At 50.6% G+C, this 17,496-nt stretch overlaps 1 protein-coding gene across 1 annotated transcript; it reads left to right on the top strand.

The window, feature by feature from the left end:
* Nucleotides 1-15,189, top strand: LOC135892256 (phospholipase A2 inhibitor and Ly6/PLAUR domain-containing protein-like). Its single transcript, XM_065419957.1, has 4 exons — nucleotides 1-93; nucleotides 12,301-12,463; nucleotides 13,967-14,107; nucleotides 14,933-15,189. The coding sequence occupies exons 1-4, from the start codon at nucleotides 1-3 to the stop codon at nucleotides 15,187-15,189; spliced, it is 654 nt and encodes a 217-aa protein (XP_065276029.1).
* The last annotated feature ends 2,307 nt before the right edge of the window (nucleotides 15,190-17,496 follow it).

The raw sequence follows: 17,496 nt of genomic DNA, 5'->3' as shown, positions 1-17,496 counted from the left end.
ATGGCAGAGCTGAATGTCCCATCTTCTGTCATGGGCAATGTGGCCAGCAGAGATCTTTTGGAATGCTTGAAGGCCTCGACCATCGACACCAGGGTTGGTCAAAAAACACCACTACCACCCTCCCCCCCCTTTTTTTGCCTCCTAAAAAATTGGCTAAAAGACCCAAATGGCTCAGTGTGTAATGTTTTTCATGCTTTAAAAAAGCAATTTTAAAATGGTAATGTTTTGCTTTAAATAAGCAACAGAGAGTCCTGTGGCACCTTTAAGACTAACAGATGTATTGGAGCATAAGCTTTCGTGGGTGAATACCCACTCATGCGTCTGACGAAGTGGGCATTCACCCACGAAAGCTTATGCTCCAATACATCTGTTAGTCTTAAAGGTGCCACAGGACTCTCTGTTGCTTTTTACAGATCCAGACTAACACAGCTACCCCTCTGATACTTGCTTTAAATAAAACACTTCTATATATTTTTTAAAAAATTAAATATCTATGTGTACTTTCTCTGAATTGGTTGTTGTAAAAAAACAAAGAAATCCCCCACCAGACATCGGTTGTCTTGAAACCCTCACTTAGGGTGCTTTCTTGAGAAACATGGTTCTGAAAGTCATAGCAAGAGACCCACATCTGGGCTTGTTGAAATGCATTTTAAGTGAGCTTAGACACACTCGTGTTTTAACATCTTTTATATTTTACAAAATTCATCACCATCTGGTCATTTTTCACTAAGTTGTTACAATACAATTTTTAAATCTGGTCAAAAGATAAGCCCTTGCTATGGTGATGTAAGGAAAACACGCAGTGATAGCTGCAGGCGACAGAGCAGGGGTCTTGTAATCGGATTTGCCCACCTCACAAACCCTCAATTCTCGCCACCCAGCTCTGTTGCTCTGTGTTGCACTGACAATGTCTTTGTAAAACAGGCCAGCGGAAAATTGTGTGGCGAGGGTGTCGTCGCTTTAATTGAGCACTGATTCTATAAAGACCCTGTAAAGATAACAGTTGTTGCTTTGGCTTAGAAGGTGGTCTCCCAGCATGACATCCAACTGCCTGAAAAGAGAGGCCATTGGGTAATTCACCAGGCCCACCTTGGCTCCCCTGGTGAGTTCAGTTCCGTCCCCTTTTACAATCTTGCAACAAAGCTACAGCAGCGTGTTGTTTAATATAATCTGCAAACAGGGTTTGAGTGAGCTCTCCCCTGACATCTAGTGACAAGTTGGGGAAGAGGACTTGGGGAGTTCATCTCGTTTGCATGGGCACACCCACCCTGCCTAGGTGCTCGGCATGATGGGATTGCTTGCCCAAATGGTCACTCTTGGCTGGTGTGGGATCCCCAGTCTCCTTGTTATTGGGGCATGGGCACTAAAGAGTTGTTATCCTTGTTATGTGAATCGAGGGCATCAGAACTGTGCTTGGCATATCCCGATTGAGGGACTCATCCTCAACTAAATGGCACTTGCTAGGCAGGGGACATGGGTGCCAAAGCCCAGTGAGTTACGTGAAGGTGGTGGAAGGTATGTGTACTAGGTGGGCCTGGTCCAAGGCATGCTTTGACCCCCTTTCTTTTCTCCTATAAGATAACAGAGCTGATTAGTACTTAATTGGGAGTCTTGTTACATACCCCAGGACCAGTGCTTCTATATTCTGGGAAGTTTTCCAAAATTGGAGAATTTTTGAGTAAAATGTTTGAATGAAAATTCCCAAGTTGAAACATTTTACTCACAAATTCCCAGGTTTTGGGAAATTTCCCAGGGTATAGAAACACTGTAAAAAAATTTATCTGGGAATTTTTCACCACATTTGGGAAATTTTTAGTGCTAGGTTGGGAAAAGTTAGCATCATGATACAGAAGCACTGCCCAGAACTGAGGTAACTGATAATCAAGTCTAATCATTAGACCTGGTTTGGGACAGTGTCGGTAATGCAGGAGATTGTGCAGTGTGCATTAGCTCCCCCACTAACAGCTGAAATGAGTGAGAGCTCTGTTCACCTCGTCACCGGCGACTCCCATGAGCTGCAGTCACTTTTCTCCATAGGGCAGATAACAGGAGGCCATCATGCTCATCGGTCTGCCTCATGAGCACTTGGGTCATGGGGTTGGGTTCTGCCAAATCCATCAATGGCTGGGCCACAGGGCTCCCCTCGCCTGCTCCCTCCACCTCACAACTGTTGCTGATGTAGGGCTTTCTCTGCAGGCAGGCGAACTCCCTGGGAACTACAACAAATTCCTAAATTCTCACTGGAGTGGTGAAGGAGTCCATGTTTCCTCTCAGCGTTTCCACAATTTCTGAAAAAACCCTCATGTTCTTGAAATGAGAAGGCCTCTTCCATGCAGTGTTGGGACTTCTGGGTTGGTGCTGCCAGCTGGCCAACCATTGTGCTCCAGAGATTGGGGGGTTCCAGCCCAGACCCTTGTGCTATACCTATACAGATTGGTAGACATTTTCATTCAGGGAAGGCCTAAGGGGGTGAAACCCTCGCTGATTGGTAGAGGGCGGTGGGAGGAGTTCTTGGATTGGTCCCATGGAGCTGAAACCCACCGCGATTGGTAGTGGGCAGCAGAACATAAGAACATAAGAACATAAGAAAGGCCGTACTGGGTCAGACCAAAGGTCCATCTAGCCCAGTATCTGTCTACCGACAGTGGCCAATGCCAGGTGCCCCAGAGGGAGTGAACCTAACAGGCAATGATCAAGTGATCTCTCTCCTGCCATCCATCTCCATCCTCTGACGAACAGAGGCTAGGGACACCATTCTTACCCATCCTGGCTAATAGCCATTTATGGACTTAGCCACCATGAATTTATCCAGTCCCCTTTTAAACATTGTTATAGTCCTAGCCTTCACAACCTCCTCAGGTAAGGAGTTCCACAAGTTGACTGTGCGCTGCGTGAAGAAGAACTTCCTTTTATTTGTTTTAAACCTGCTGCCTATTAATTTCATTTGGTGACCCCTAGTTCTTGTATTATGGGAATAAGTAAATAACTTTTCCTTATCCACTTTCTCAACATCACTCATGATTTTATATACCTCTATCATGTCCCCCCTTAGTCTTCTCTTTTCCAAACTGAAGAGTCCTAGCCTCTTTAATCTTTCCTCATATGGGACCCTCTCTAAACCCTTAATCATTTTAGTTGCTCTTTTCTGAACCTTTTCTAGTGCTAGAATATCTTTTTTGAGGTGAGGAGACCACATCTGTACACAGTATTCGAGATGTGGGCGAATCATGGATTTATATAAGGGCAATAATATATTCTCAGTCTTATTCTCTATCCCCTTTTTAATGATTCCTAACATCCTGTTTGCTTTTTTGACCGCCTCTGCACACTGCGTGGACATCTTTAGAGAACTATCCACGATGACGCCAAGATCTTTTTCCTGACTCGTTGTAGCTAAATTAGCCCCCATCATGTTGTATGTATAGTTGGGGTTATTTTTTCCAATGTGCATTACTTTACATTTATCCACATTAAATTTCATTTGCCATTTTGCTGCCCAATCACTTAGTTTTGTGAGATCTTTTTGAATTTCTTCACAATCTGCTTTGGTCTTAACTATCTTGAGTAGTTTAGTATCATCTGCAAACTTTGCCACCTCACTGTTTACCCCTTTCTCCAGATCATTTATGAATAAATTGAATAGGATAGGTCCTAGGACTGACCCTTGGGGAACACCACTAGTTACCCCTCTCCATTCTGAGAATTTACCATTAATTCCTACCCTTTGTTCCCTGTCCTTTAACCAGTTCTCAATCCATGAAAGGACCTTCCCTTTTATCCCATGACAGCTTAATTTATGTAAGAGCCTTTGGTGAGGGACCTTGTCAAAGGCTTTCTGGAAATCTAAGTACACTATGTCCACCGGATCCCCCTTGTCCACATGTTTGTTGACCCCTTCAAAGAACTCTAATAGATTAGTAAGACACGATTTCCCTTTACAGAAACCATTTTGACTATTGCTCAAGAGTTTATGTTTTTCTATGTGTCTGACAATTTTGTTCTTTACTATTGTTTCAACTAATTTGCCCGGTACCGACGTTAGACTTACCGGTCTGTAATTGCCGGGATCACCCCTAGAGCCCTTTTTAAATATTGGCGTTACATTAGCTAACTTCCAGTCATTGGGTACCGAAGCCGATTTAAAGGACAGGTTACAAACCTTAGTTAATAGTTCCGCAACTTCACATTTGAGTTCTTTCAGAACTCTTGGGTGAATGCCATCTGGTCCCGGTGACTTGTTAATGTTGAGTTTATCAATTAATTCCAAAACCTCCTCTAGTGATACTTCAATCTGTGACAGTTCCTCAGATTTGTCACCTACAAAAGCCAGCTCAGGTTTGGGAATCTCCCTAACATCCTCAGCCGTGAAGACTGAAGCAAAGAATCCATTTAGTTTCTCCGCAATGACTTTATCATCTTTAGGCGCTCCTTTTGTATTTTCATCGTCAAGGGGCCCCACTGGTTGTTTAGCAGGCTTCCTGCTTCTGATGTACTTAAAAAACATTTTGTTATTACCTTTGGAGTTTTTAGCTAGCCGTTCTTCAAACTCCTCTTTGGCTTTTCTTATTACACTCTTGCACTTAAGTTGTTAGAGGTTCTTAGAGTTCTTAGAGGGGTCACATGCCACCCCTTGCTTCTGGTCATATGTCAATCTTGACCCCGGAAGTATTATCCCACAGGGTGGGCCTTATGGTGAGAGGTGGGAGGGGCCTTAGTGGCCATAGGGTGGAGTCAAAGTTTGATTGACAGTAGATCCTTTTACTACTCATGGCTCTTCTCTGCAATTGATCAACATCCCTTGCGAATTGTTGTCCCCAGAACTGGACAAAGGATCCCAGCAGCAGTTCCACCAAGGCCAACTCCAGAGGGAAATAACCTCCCTGCTCTTACGTGAAATTCCCCCTATTTATTGAGCCAGAGAGAACAAGAGCACAAGAGAGAGAAGGACTGGACCTGGGAGGTGGGAGACTAAAGCTCTTGTTCCAATGAATATTTCAGTTAGACACCGTGGGACAGCATCAGTAGGAGACAGAAATAAGCTCTACGGGCAAAAGGGGTTTTCGGTCGGCATAACTGCCCCTATGTTAGGGCTTTAGCCAGCATAGTGATGTCACAGGATATCACGCGCCCTCCAGCTTAGCTATGCTGGCAAAAGTTTCTGATGTAGATCCGGCCTTACTCTTGTGTGTTCAATGACAGTGAGATTCTAGAGAACAAGGCTGCAACTTCAGAGATGCACCTACCAGTTGAATCTGAGCCTTGCATTAATACATTGATATAAATAATCCCCAGCTTTTCCATCACACTGTTCATCCGTCAATGTCCAACCACCCTCTCTCTCTGTGCTTCCTGGAGACCCTAACTCCTGGATTCCGTCTGGAAGCCCCCTACCCATCTCGACAACCTCAGGGAGCAAAACTGGCCTGAAGTGCGACGAAGGCCGAGACGCTTTTCTCCGCTCAGTTATTCTATAACTAACTTCCCCCAGCTGGGTGTGACATCATGTTCGTGAGACCCAGCTTGGCACAACACCCTTAATATGTGGCGGGTAAGAAAATCTGTCACCCAATGAATATTTACACAAGTTAACGACAAGGAAGTTAGCAACCTGTTCTGGGAATGGGAGGGGAGCTGTCGTAATGGAGCAACTGCATAGCCATCCTTAGTTTTGTTATGACAGTCTCACCAGACCCCCATTTGGTGTCAATTGGCCATTGCTCCATTGAAGTCAATGGAACCAGATCCCCCACTGTGTCAATTGGCCCTAGCCCCACTGGAGTTAATAGGGCCTGACCCCCATTTGCTGTGAATTTGGCATCGCTTTATGATCTACAGCACCTCAGGATCTGGCTAAACACCTCTAACGTGCAAAAAGTCGCACCTCTTATCTCTATTGCATGAACCAGCAGACTGTATGGGACAACTTCTATAAAACACAATGGGTTGAGAAAGAGTCAATCTGAATTGTGTTTAAAGAGGGAGTGCCCAGGCACGAGTTTCGTATAATATGTTACATTTCAGTAAATCATTCACTTTTACTCCCAATTTCTGGAATAATCCAATTCTGTCTTTGGACTATATATAGAGGAAAGGGGTCGTGCTAGACAGGCTAGTGAATCTCTGACTTTAGAGAGAACTTGGAGGTGAACGGAACCGTTGTGCAGCTGAAGGTAAGAGTTTTTAATGCTGTGTTAAATTATGGTTTGTAATCTTTCACGATCTGCTGCAAAGCGAGTAAAGGATGGAGATATATTTCAAGTGCAAGCTCCCATTGTAAAACCCCATGATGATGATAGAGCAGGGGTAAAGCAGCTCGGTTTGTGCAAAGGAAAAGAAGCCCCACTCATGGAATGGTGTGTGAGCGAAATAGGGAGATTTTCAAAGGCAAAACTGGCAGCGAGGGGGCCAGCGTCAGCTGAAACTCACTGGGAGTCGGGCCTCGGACTCTCCTCAGCTGCTTTGAACATCCCAGGTTTAGGGAGCAGAGAAGAACCAGTCGACATAATTGATTTGGACTGTCAAAAAGCCTTCAGCAAACTCCCTTGCTGTAGGGCAGTAAGGAATCGAAGCAGCCCTGGGGTGGGAGGCAATGGACTGTCATGGAGCAGAAACAGGACAACAGCCAGAACAGAGGAGTTTGCAGCGTTGTTGTAGCCATGTGGGTCCCAGGATATTAGAGAGACAAGGTGGGTGAGGGAAAAGCTTTTATTGGACAAGATTCTGCTGGGGAGAGACAAGCTCTCGAGCTCCGCTGACGCAGAAGAGCTCTGTGTCGCTCGGAAGCTCGTCTCTTCCCCCACCTTGTGTCTCTAGAAAACAGAGCGGGAATTCATGGGAATTTTGTGTGATGGCAAAAGCTTAAAAGCGGAGGCCTCAAAGCTCTATACTAGAAGAGAAAAGTGAAGAAGCCGTTGGGCTGCCCAAGGGGGTGGAGATAATGTGGAAAACACTGTAGTGCCCCTCTGCAGATGAGCAGGATGCTCTGACCATGGCGCCCCACAGGCAGCGCCGGTCGCCCCATGTCAGAAGGGATGGTGCAGACCTGGAGCAAATATGGACGAGGGAGTGAAACCTGGGCCCGATTCCCAGCTGGTGTCAATCAGCTGTAGCTCCATTGGAGTCAATGGGGCCGGATCCCAAGCCAGTGTACACCAGGGTAACTGTTGAAGTCAATGGACCCATAGGCTGGCTAGGGCCCTGGCCGTCTGGCAATACGTACACAGGCTATAGGCTGACTTGCTTTTTAACTGTTTCCTTCTACATTCAATCTATTTCGTGTAAGAAGACGTGAGGCAGGGGCAGGTCGTGTCCCCGTGACTTTCACTGGCTGCATTTGACGTCTCTGCTTTGCTTGTCACCATGATTCCGTCCGGAGCAATGACTATTACAGGGATTGCCCTACGGAGCGCCCATCTCCGGATGTCCCGGAGCCCCCGCACTGCTACTGCTCGGCATGTCTGGGGCATGGGGGAGCTGGGAGAAATTCTCTAAGCAAAACTTTTCTCTGCTAAAAAATGCAGCTTCAGGGTGATGGAAACATTTTATAAATTTGTGTTGATTTTGCTGCATTGCTTCAGCAGGAAAAAATTCTAGAAAAAAAAATCCTGAAAAATGGAAATATTCTGTCTCGACACTTCCAGAATGAAACATTTCAATTTTTTTCAATTAATTTCAAAGTTGACGTCAATTTTTATTTTAAAACCAATTTACAAATGTTTTAAAACACTGGAAAATGAACCAAAATTTTTTTTCATTCGGCTTTTCAGTTTAACGAGAATTTTGAGCCAACCCAAAACGATTTCCCCCCCAGTCTTTTGGAACTGCCAGTGAAGCACAGAATTGGTTATTTGTGCAGCTCTGTTGCCTGGTGCCCCCCCCCCCCGAATCTCAGCTCTAATTCCCTTTCCATCCTCATTTCAGTCTTGACTCTCTCCTCCTCCCCCCCGGCAGAGCTCGCTGTGTCCGCCGTGAGAAGCTCCGTTCAGCCCCGAGCCCAGCCCCGTGCGCCTCCCAGCACCAGGATGGTTTCCTTCATCCTCTGCCTTCTCCCTGCTCTCCTAGCTACAACGAGTGCACAAGGTGAGTCATCCGCTGCTGTGGCCATGTAACCCCCCTGGACTTGGATACTTTATACCCCACGGATCCCCAGTCAGGGGAACATCCAGCATGTGCAGGGAGGGGGATGAGCTCTGTGTGGGGTACAGGGCCCTGTCTACACTACGGCTATTGAAGCAGTTTACCCACAGCGCTGTAGCTGGGCCGGCAGAGCCCCGGAGTGAAGACGCCGCCTTTCCCAATGGATGGGGTTTTTCCATCCCTGTGGGAACTCCCCTCCCTGAGCCAGTAGCCAGGCCGAGGGAAGCATTCACTCGTCGACCTGCGTCTACTCCAGGAGTTAGGTCGGCCTCGCTGCAGTGCTCAGGGTGTGGATCTCCCTCCCCCGCTCCCTGCCACCCCGAGCGCCGTAGCTATAACAACCTGTTTAGTGTAGACCAGGCCTGAGGGACACCATTACTGGATACAGGCCTGAATTCTTATTTCCACGAAGGCCCCTCGGCACTGCTTTGGCAGCATAAAGGGGACTCAATATAGCAGTAAATGACACTGCTTGGGGACTGAGTGAACCGGGAATCAGGTCTACCATTTCCGGTAGCAGAGGGCTCTCCAACCGAGCAAACAGAGGCAGAATGAGATCCAATGGCTGGGAGTTGAATTTAGGCCAATCCAAGGTGGAATTAACCCTGGCAGCAGCTTCTCAAGAGGAGGGGGTGGATTCTCCATCCCTTGCAGGTCCTTCTGAAAGACTGGCTCTAGCTCAGCCATCAGATATGGGCTGCCTGGAGGAAGGGCTGGGCGAGGTTCTCTTGCTTGGGCGATGCAGGAGCTCAGACTAGATCAGCATCAGAGCCTGAAAATCTTAGACACTCCAAAAGAAGCTGCTGCACTTACGCAGCTTGTGTGCAGGGCGCTGTACATAAGGACTGAAGGGCCGAGATTCACTTCCAGGTCCCCAAGAGGTCTGTGCGTGTCCATGTGCTGTGGTTAATGTCACTTGTTTCAATGGTAATTTGGGGAACATGGGACAATGAACATCCTTTTGTTCTGCTTAACACCGTTTTTTGCCTGGCAATTTCCATCCTTCCCATTCCCCACAGATTGCGAATGGCTGGGCTGATCCAGAGGGATGTGTGTAAAGTTGGCTTTAACTTAAGTTCAGGCCCATGTAATTGGGCTGTAAAGCTGGGGGACCAGTCCAGTGGAGAGACTTCCCAATGGGGATCAATCCCCACACGGCTATGGGCCAAGACAGCTGGCTTCTGCGCCCCAAACCTTTCTGTCAGACCCCTCCACTGGCCGGCTGGCAGCCCAGAGAACCTGGCTGCACTCACCTCAATGGCATTTCTCTGCTTCTGAGCAACACAATAACGTCTGAATGCTGCATCCGATCAGGGGTGAAAGTAACATTCAACGCTTACCGGTACAGGGGCCAGCTCCAGTCCCCAGAAGGGACGGGGCCTCGGGCAGAAGGGGCGGGGCTGGAGGTGTCAGCATCCCCCAGCCATTTCCATCCATGCTGCCTGGCCTGCGCTGCCCGGGGCTCCAGCGGCGATTTAAAGGACCCCTGCGTCCGATCAATTCCCAAAGTTTCAGGCATCACAGGCAGAACCCTATTGATTTGGGGTGAAACCAGAAAACCAAAAGGGGAAATCGGGGACACACAGAGCAGTTGGCGTCTGGCCAGCCCAGCCACACTTTCAACCACCTCTGTGACTGTGTGTAGATAAAAGAACCAGTTGATGGGGCCACTGACATCTTCCAACCCATCAACCCTGCCCAGTCCAGCGCTGCCCAGCGTTCCCACGGAGCTTAACATGTTACACCCTGAGCAGCTGATCTCCCAGACAGAAAGAAGGATGATGGGGGGGAGGGAAATGGGAGGCACACAGTGGCCCTGGCATGGGGAAGTATATGGGGGGACCCTGGTATGGGGAATGGGGGCATACAGAGCCCCTGGCTTGAGTAGGGGGCTAGCCTGGCATCCCTGCAATAGGGCAGGTGAGAGGGCACCCAAGGAGTCTGTGAGGGCCATGGGGGGCTGCCAGGAGCCCCGGGCCGTGCAATGGACTCAGCCAATGCACACTGCGAAGCGAGCGACTCTCCTGTACTGTGAATACCTGCACAACGGGAGCCACATCTGGGGTGGGCGGAGCTTATTTTGTGGGCGGAGCTTGGGAAGAGCATCATCCCCTTCACCCATCCCCAGTCTGACCCCCGGGTACCGCTGGCCCAGGGGCTGAAAGTGTTCAATTACTGAGTGTCCGGGAGGAAATCAGGTCCGTTAACCCCTTGGCTTGTTTGGAGCAGAGGGTGAGGACTGGGGCTAAGGTCAGAGTCACACTGTCATGCCACAGTAACAAGGAAACACTCCTTCTTCTTTCTCCAGCGGTGAACGTGGCATGCAAGGTGTGCTCCGGCACAGCAGAGTCCTGCCAGGCTGCTACACAGACGTGCTCAGTAGACAAGACTACAGGTGGCTGCATTACGGTGGCAGAAGAAAATACACTGGGTAGGTGATATTGCTGTCACCCCAAGCACACCCTAACCCTCAGTCTGTCACCATCCTCATCGCTAAGGCCAACCCCAAACAGTCCATCAACAAAGCACATTCACCCGGCACAGAACACTCAGTCTGGGCTCGATGCTTGATTTATTCAGGCAACGTTACGGTGTCTTACGTAGTGACTGGAAGACACGGCGGTTTGAAATCCTGCCCTGATTCAGTTGCAAATCTCCCATTGACTTCAGTGGGGTCAGGATTTCACCCCTTGAGCTTTATTTATTGAATTTCATTCACTACATTTTCATCCCCACAATGGACGGCTGTGCTGCAACAAGTGAAGCTGCTTTGGTAGAAATGCCCGTTCTGAATCGTGTTCAAAACAGGAAATTGGCTTTGAGATCCCTTGTACACTGTCACCTTGCTCCCAATACCCTGTCTGAAGCAATCATGGTTAAAACTGGTTAATCATGGAATCATGGTTAAAATTGCCCCTCACCACCAAAATCTGATATGGTGTCCCTGGCTATGACCTGCATTACTTCACACAGATGCCAATAGTCCTCCAATGCCTTCCCATAATTCCTTTGGGGCCGTGTTTTCCTGCCCTTCTGCCTATCCCCTTCTTCTGCACCAGAAATCACCTGCTGGTTTATACCCCTTGGTGATGTTTTAAACCCCACAGTCCCTGCAGCCGGTTCCGGCTCTACCCGGCTCTCAGCAGAGACCCCGTCACAGAGACTCACGGCAGAGAACGGCCCAGCTCAGGGCAGCGCTAGGAGCCCTGGGACATGTCCCCAAAGGCCTAGTGCTGCCCCGGGGTTAGTGCAGCACCGGCCTGGCGGTGTCCGGGTGGGTCTAACCCCCAGGAGGCGTCGCAGTGCGGACGCTCACCCCAGGGCGTGGCTAACCCGGGTTCACTCGGCAGTGCAGACACTGCCACCGGGCCACAGGGACTGTTGTGATCCTCTTGGCACAGACCAGAGACCTGCCCCAGATCACCCCTAGGGCAAAGCTGGGAGAGACACCTCCCGTCTGGCTTTACACATTGTCCCTGATGGAGAATCCACCACGGCCCCTGGGAGATTGTCCCAGTGGTTAATGACCCTCCCTGTGAAAAACGTTCCCCTTATTCCCAGTCTGAGTCTGTCCGGCTCCAGCTCCCAGCCGCTGGATGGGATATCTTCGGGGGGGAGGGATAGCTCAGTGGTTTGAGCATTGGCCTGCTAAACCCAGGGTTGTGAGTTCAATCCTTGAGGGGGCCACTTGGGGATCTGGGGCAAAATCAGTACTTGGTCCTGCTAGTGAAGGCAGGGGGCTGGACTCAATGACCTTTCAAGGTCCCTTCCAGTTCTAGGAGATGGGATATCTCCATTAATTATTATTTATTATTATTTGGATGGCGTCCGACTGTCCGCCGGCCGACTGAGGAGCCCGTCAGTAAATGTTTGTTCCCCGGGTAGGATCACGTCACCCCTGAGCTGTGTTCAGCTCCATGGATCGAGCTCCTGGCATCTCTCGCGCGAAGGCAGGTTTTCTAGCCCTTTAATCGTCCTCGCGGCTCTTCTCTGACCCCTCCCCAACTGACCAACGTCCTTCCTTAACAGTGGGGCTCAGAACAGGTCACAGGCTCCCAGCAGGGTTGCCCCAGAGCCAAACTCGGAGGTCAAATAACTTCCCTGCTCCTCCTCGAGGTTCCCCTCCCGGCCTCTCAGTTCTGTTCATTGTTTTCTTTCTTTAAGGTAGATGGGACAAAGACCACTCTCTTCTCCAAAGACTGTCTAAGTGATTATACTAGTGGCATAAAAGTCCCCATCACTTTTACTGGTGGGAAAGGCAAGTATCTGAGGATCAACACCACACGATGCAACGACGCAGATAACTGTAACTCGGCTCTACTGGAAGGTACGTAGGGGTCTGTTTTTACCGTCCCTGTTTCATGGCTTGTCCACAGGAACAGTTAGATGGCGCTGAGCTGGGGTGTGAATCTAGCTCTCTGCATGCTCCCTGCTGATGCACGTGACCGTTCGGGTGCTTTGGAAGGGGATTAGCTCAAAGCACATTAACGAATGGTTCACGCGTGTCAGCAGGGTGCACAGGGACAGCTAGGCTGTGGCAGGCTGGCGCAGGGTAGATTCAGAGCCCAGCGGACTCTTACACCCCCCAACCCATTGCCAGAGTCAAATGGTTCACGTGGACAAGCCCCTGGCACAACTGTATTTGTTCCTATTTCTCCCCTTTACTGCCCCCAACGTCCATTCACTCGAATGTCATTTCTGTCGCCATTGAAATGCCTGTCACTGGCGGGTCTCCAAATCAGGGGGTTGAACAGTCGGGGCCCATGTGAAATCAGACGGGCGAGGGCTGCATGCGAGAGAGGGGGCAGCAGCCGGGATGGTTTCAAATCTAAACCTCCCTGAACCTGTCAGGCTCCACCTTTAAACTCACTGGGGGCTCTTGGGGGGAGAACACGTGTGGCTGGGATATCGGCCCCGAGGGGCACAGCTTGCTCCGGGCGGGCAGGGACAAAGGGAGGAGGGGTTGCCTTGGATAGCAAAGGTGTCTGCACCTGCTCTGAGGCTGAGATGGGAATAGGAGACAAACTCATTGAAAATCTCCAGGTAGGGATAAAAGGGGTAAAACCCAGCGGGGGAGGCGCCATGGTGGGGTCGGCTACAGACCAGCTAAACAGGAAGAAGAGGTGAATGAGGCTTTTTTTAAACAACTCACAAAATCATGCAAAGCCCAGGACGTGGTGGTGACGGGGGATTTCAACCACCCAGATATCGGTTAGGAAAATAACACAGCCGGGCACAGATTATCTAATAAAGTCTGGGAATTCATTGCAGACCACGTTTTATTGCAATTTCCCCCACCTTGCCAAGGTTTCAGTGCATTCCCTATGCCCCTCGTCCCCCATTCTACCCCCCCACACACATTCCAGGGTCTGTGTATATGCCGTCTTCATCTCCCCTCCCCCCCCCACCCTCCTCCTTCTCTCTGTCTGGGAGATCAGTCATTGCAGGTGTCACCATGTTACACCCCCGGGGACGCTGGGCAGAGCGGAGATGGGGTGTCAGTGGGGCCATCGACCAGGGGTTTGATCTGAGACAATCGAAGAGGTGGCTGGGCTGATCAGCTGTCGGTGGCGGGGGTGGGGTATTGGTGTTTCCAATTTCTCCAAAAGACAGCAGGGTTCTGGCCCTGGGTGCCTAGAAAATGACCGAAAATTCTGGAACCGATCGGCTGCGGGGGTCAGAGGTTGCCGTGTGACAGACGGACGGAGCGATGCTGTCGGGCTGGGGGTGGGGCCTTCGTATGCATGGGCAATGCAGGGCAATGGGCGCACAACATGATATAAAAGAATTTTAACCCACTTTGTAACCGTGTGTCTCTCTCGGTTCTCAGTGCCCAAGGAGAACATCACCACGAACGGGCGGCAGTGCCCAACCTGCTTGTCTCTGAATGCCAATACCTGCGACAGCCAAATCACCCCTTGCACCGGGAATGAGATCTATTGCATCGATTTTGTTGGGGAGATACAGAAAGGTAAATTCCGCCTGCTGGCCGCAGCTCGGGAGCTACCCTGGGAATCTCATGGCTCAGGAACTCCCCAAAGGGCTGGTGAAACCTAGGGCCAGTCTACTCTAGAAGCGCTACAGCAGCGCCATTGTACTGCATCTGGTGAAGACGCTCTGTGCTGACGGGCGAGAGCTCTGCTGTCCGCACAATAAAACCACCCCCGCAAGCTCCCCCACTGACACAGCGCCGGGCACACGGGTGCTCAGGTTGGTGAAACTTATGTTGCTCAGGGGGGTGGCTTATTCACACCGCTGAGTGACATAACTTATACCACCGTCAAATGTAGTGTAGAAAAGCCCCTAGAGTCACCCAGAGCCTTGGGCTGTGCTGCTGCTCTAACCACTAGACTCCACTCCCTTTATGTTTAAGGTGGAGCTGAGCTATTGCTCAGTGCGGAAACTCCTGTTCTCAGTGTGTGTCCAGGACTCCCAGCGCTTTGGGGTGTTTGTACAATAACTGAACCGAGCGGTTGGGGCTGCCGGGGACGGTGAGAGCCGGGCGTGTTCCCCGGGGGTGCCGGGCGCTGGGGAAGGAGCCGCCCCCAGCGATCAGCTGGGTCCCAAACTCCAGCTTCAGTGCCTTGTGGAGCTGCAGAAAGGGGCACGGGGGAGATAAGAGGGGACCAGACACCCGTCCTGCCGTGGCTGGTTACAGCGAGAGCAGGGAGAGCACCGGGCGGGTGGGAACGGGAGGCAGAGGTGGGAACCGCTGGATGGTGGAGACAGAGGTTCTGGGGGCAGAGAAGGAACCAGAGCTGCCCCCACCTAATAACAGGCTGATTTCCTCCATCAGGTACACCTCCAGCTAAATCACCATTTGCTGCAAAAGGCTGCGCTACTGAGTCTGTACAGGGCATTAAAACTGGAGACACCCTGGTTTCTGCAGGCTACACGTTCACGTTCACAAAGGTGACTGCCAGTCCTGCGGAGAAAACACCCACTTCCACCAAACCAACGCCTGCCGCCACCAGTGGAGCCAGCCCGGCTCTGGGGAAATTCTCCTTTGCCCTCGGCCTGACTGGGCTGCTGCTGGTGAAGCTGCTCTCCTGAGCCCCGCCCTGCACGGGCCACGCAGCACCTGATTCCTGCGCGTTGCAGCCCGAGCTATGAATCCTACGTTAATTCTATTGATTACTCACAAATTCCCAGTGATCACTGGGAGGTCTGACAGGTTCTGGTCCCTAGATTTGTCCCAGTGTTATTAAAATTGCTGTTCAGTTGGGGACCCCGATGGGGCCGGTCGCAGCCCTCGTACTGTAGGAACCTTCTGTGTTTCTAATAGTTGATCAGCACGTTTAGCAGAGTCCCAAACGCTCCAGCCCAGCCCGGGGGACAGCGATGCCACTGAATGTCCGTCTGCCCATCCCCCCACACCGCCCCTAGTGGAACAACTGGAAACGTTAGCCATTTTCTTCCTCCTCACCATCACCTTCCTCATTATCACCCAGGGCCATTATCTGGCCACCCCCCAAACGCTACATCTCGCTCGCCTCCTGCCCACAGGCTGGGGTACAACTTTTATAATATGTTACGCTGATGCCACTGTGCCTAATGCATATTCAGTAGGGGCTTCTCCCCTCTTCCTTATCTGTCTCTCCTCACCCTACCGATGTCCGGGTCCCTTCTCCTGTAGGTTACGATGTTACTGATCTCAACTTACTATCAGACATGTCAATTCCTTGTCGTGGCCGGCTTGTGGTCAGACATCTGCAGACGTTCCCATCCTACAGTATCCCAAAGCCGGTGTTAGCTCACGTCCCTGTGGCTGGCTGATGTCGGTACGGACAAACTGCCCCTTTAACCACTCTGTTCCCAGTCCCCTCAAATTTAGGGGTGACTGTTGGGCCATTTAACTGTGCCAAAGTTCATAGGCCCCAAGCCTTAGGTTATGTTCAGGTTTCCCATTGCTGAACCCATCCGCATAAGACTGGGACGCTGTCAGATTGTTTAGCCACGTAAGAATTTGCTTGTCGCTCTGTGAATGTGTGTGTGTGTATATAAATAAATTAAATAAATTATAAAATAAATAAATTAATGGAGATATCCTATCTCCTAGAACTGGAAGGGACCTTGAAAGGTCATCGAGTCCAGCCCCCTGCCTTCACTAGCAGGACCAAATACTGATTTTGCCCCAGATCCCTAAGTGGCCCCCTCAAGGATTGAACTCACAACCCTGGGTTTATCAGGCCAATGCTCAAACCACTGAGCTATCCCTCCCCCCCAATATAATATAATCTGTATTATATTAATACAGATTTAATATAATCTGTATTAAAAATCTACATTCCAAGAACCCCGTGGAGGTTGCCCACTCAAGCAGTCGGAAGTTAGGAAATGCAGGTTGCCAGTACACGCTTAATCCAATCCCCTGGCGCGTTTGCATTGTGCTACAGCCATAGGCGCCGACTTCTACTGGCGCCGGTGGGTGCTCGACCTCGCTCTGGCCCTGGCCCTGCCCTGACTCCACCCCTGCCCCACCCCCTCCCATCCCCATTCCAACCCCTTCCCCAAAATCCCCGCCCCAGCTCTGCCCCAGAGCACCCACAGAGTCGGTGCCTATGGCTACAGCCTTTGATTCCACGATCACATACTGTATTTTTCCACCGCAGCCCTGCCTCAGCCAATTCATTTTCCCCTTCTCGTTGGGGGAGGGGGAGTGGTATCCCAGGCCGTATTTCCCACCCAGAGTTCCAACCCAGCACTGCGCTTAATGATGAACTCACTGCCTGCGCCTGTCTCTGGAGTTCTCACCGCGGCATCTGAAAGCATCATAAACATGATTGACTTGGTGGGACTCTGGAAACTGAGGGTCAGCTCTACACACATGATGCTGGGTGTGATTCTCACACTAGGCAGTTCCCCGCCTCCCTCCCCTCCCGATACAGCAGAGGCGCTCTGAGGCTGAGTCTATGCAAGTGGGGGATGGTCGCGCTACTGTGGGGAACTTTCCTGGAATCTGCACTGCCCCAGTGGTATCGGATGGTGACCGGTTCTGAGTCCTCCCTCCAACTCCCTTCACCCAGAGGCCATCCGTCCATCCCCAAGGGCTCCACTTCCTCCCTCCTGCATGGCAGAGTCTTCGTAACCCCGAGAAGGCTGGGCCCATGATCCCTGGGGGGCTGCACCCCCAGTCTTCTCGTGATCACTTAGGCCAGGGGCTCGTGTGTCCCCACCCTGGGTAGGGTTGCCAGGAGTCTGGTTTTTCGACTGGAACGCTCAAAGTACTCAGTTGAGCATCACCGTTCTGTCGACATAAGTTCTCAGCATGGACCAAGCCGGATCATAAACGACTCGGCCAGTCACATCTGGGCGTCTCTTTCCGTGCCAGATGTCATGGGCTGCAGGGGGAACTCACTG

Source organism: Emys orbicularis, chromosome 20 (assembly GCF_028017835.1).
Source record: "Emys orbicularis isolate rEmyOrb1 chromosome 20, rEmyOrb1.hap1, whole genome shotgun sequence".
NCBI lineage: Eukaryota > Metazoa > Chordata > Testudines > Emydidae > Emys > Emys orbicularis.
The sequence above is the reverse complement of the archived record's forward strand: the minus strand, read 5'-3'. Positions and strand labels throughout refer to the sequence as shown.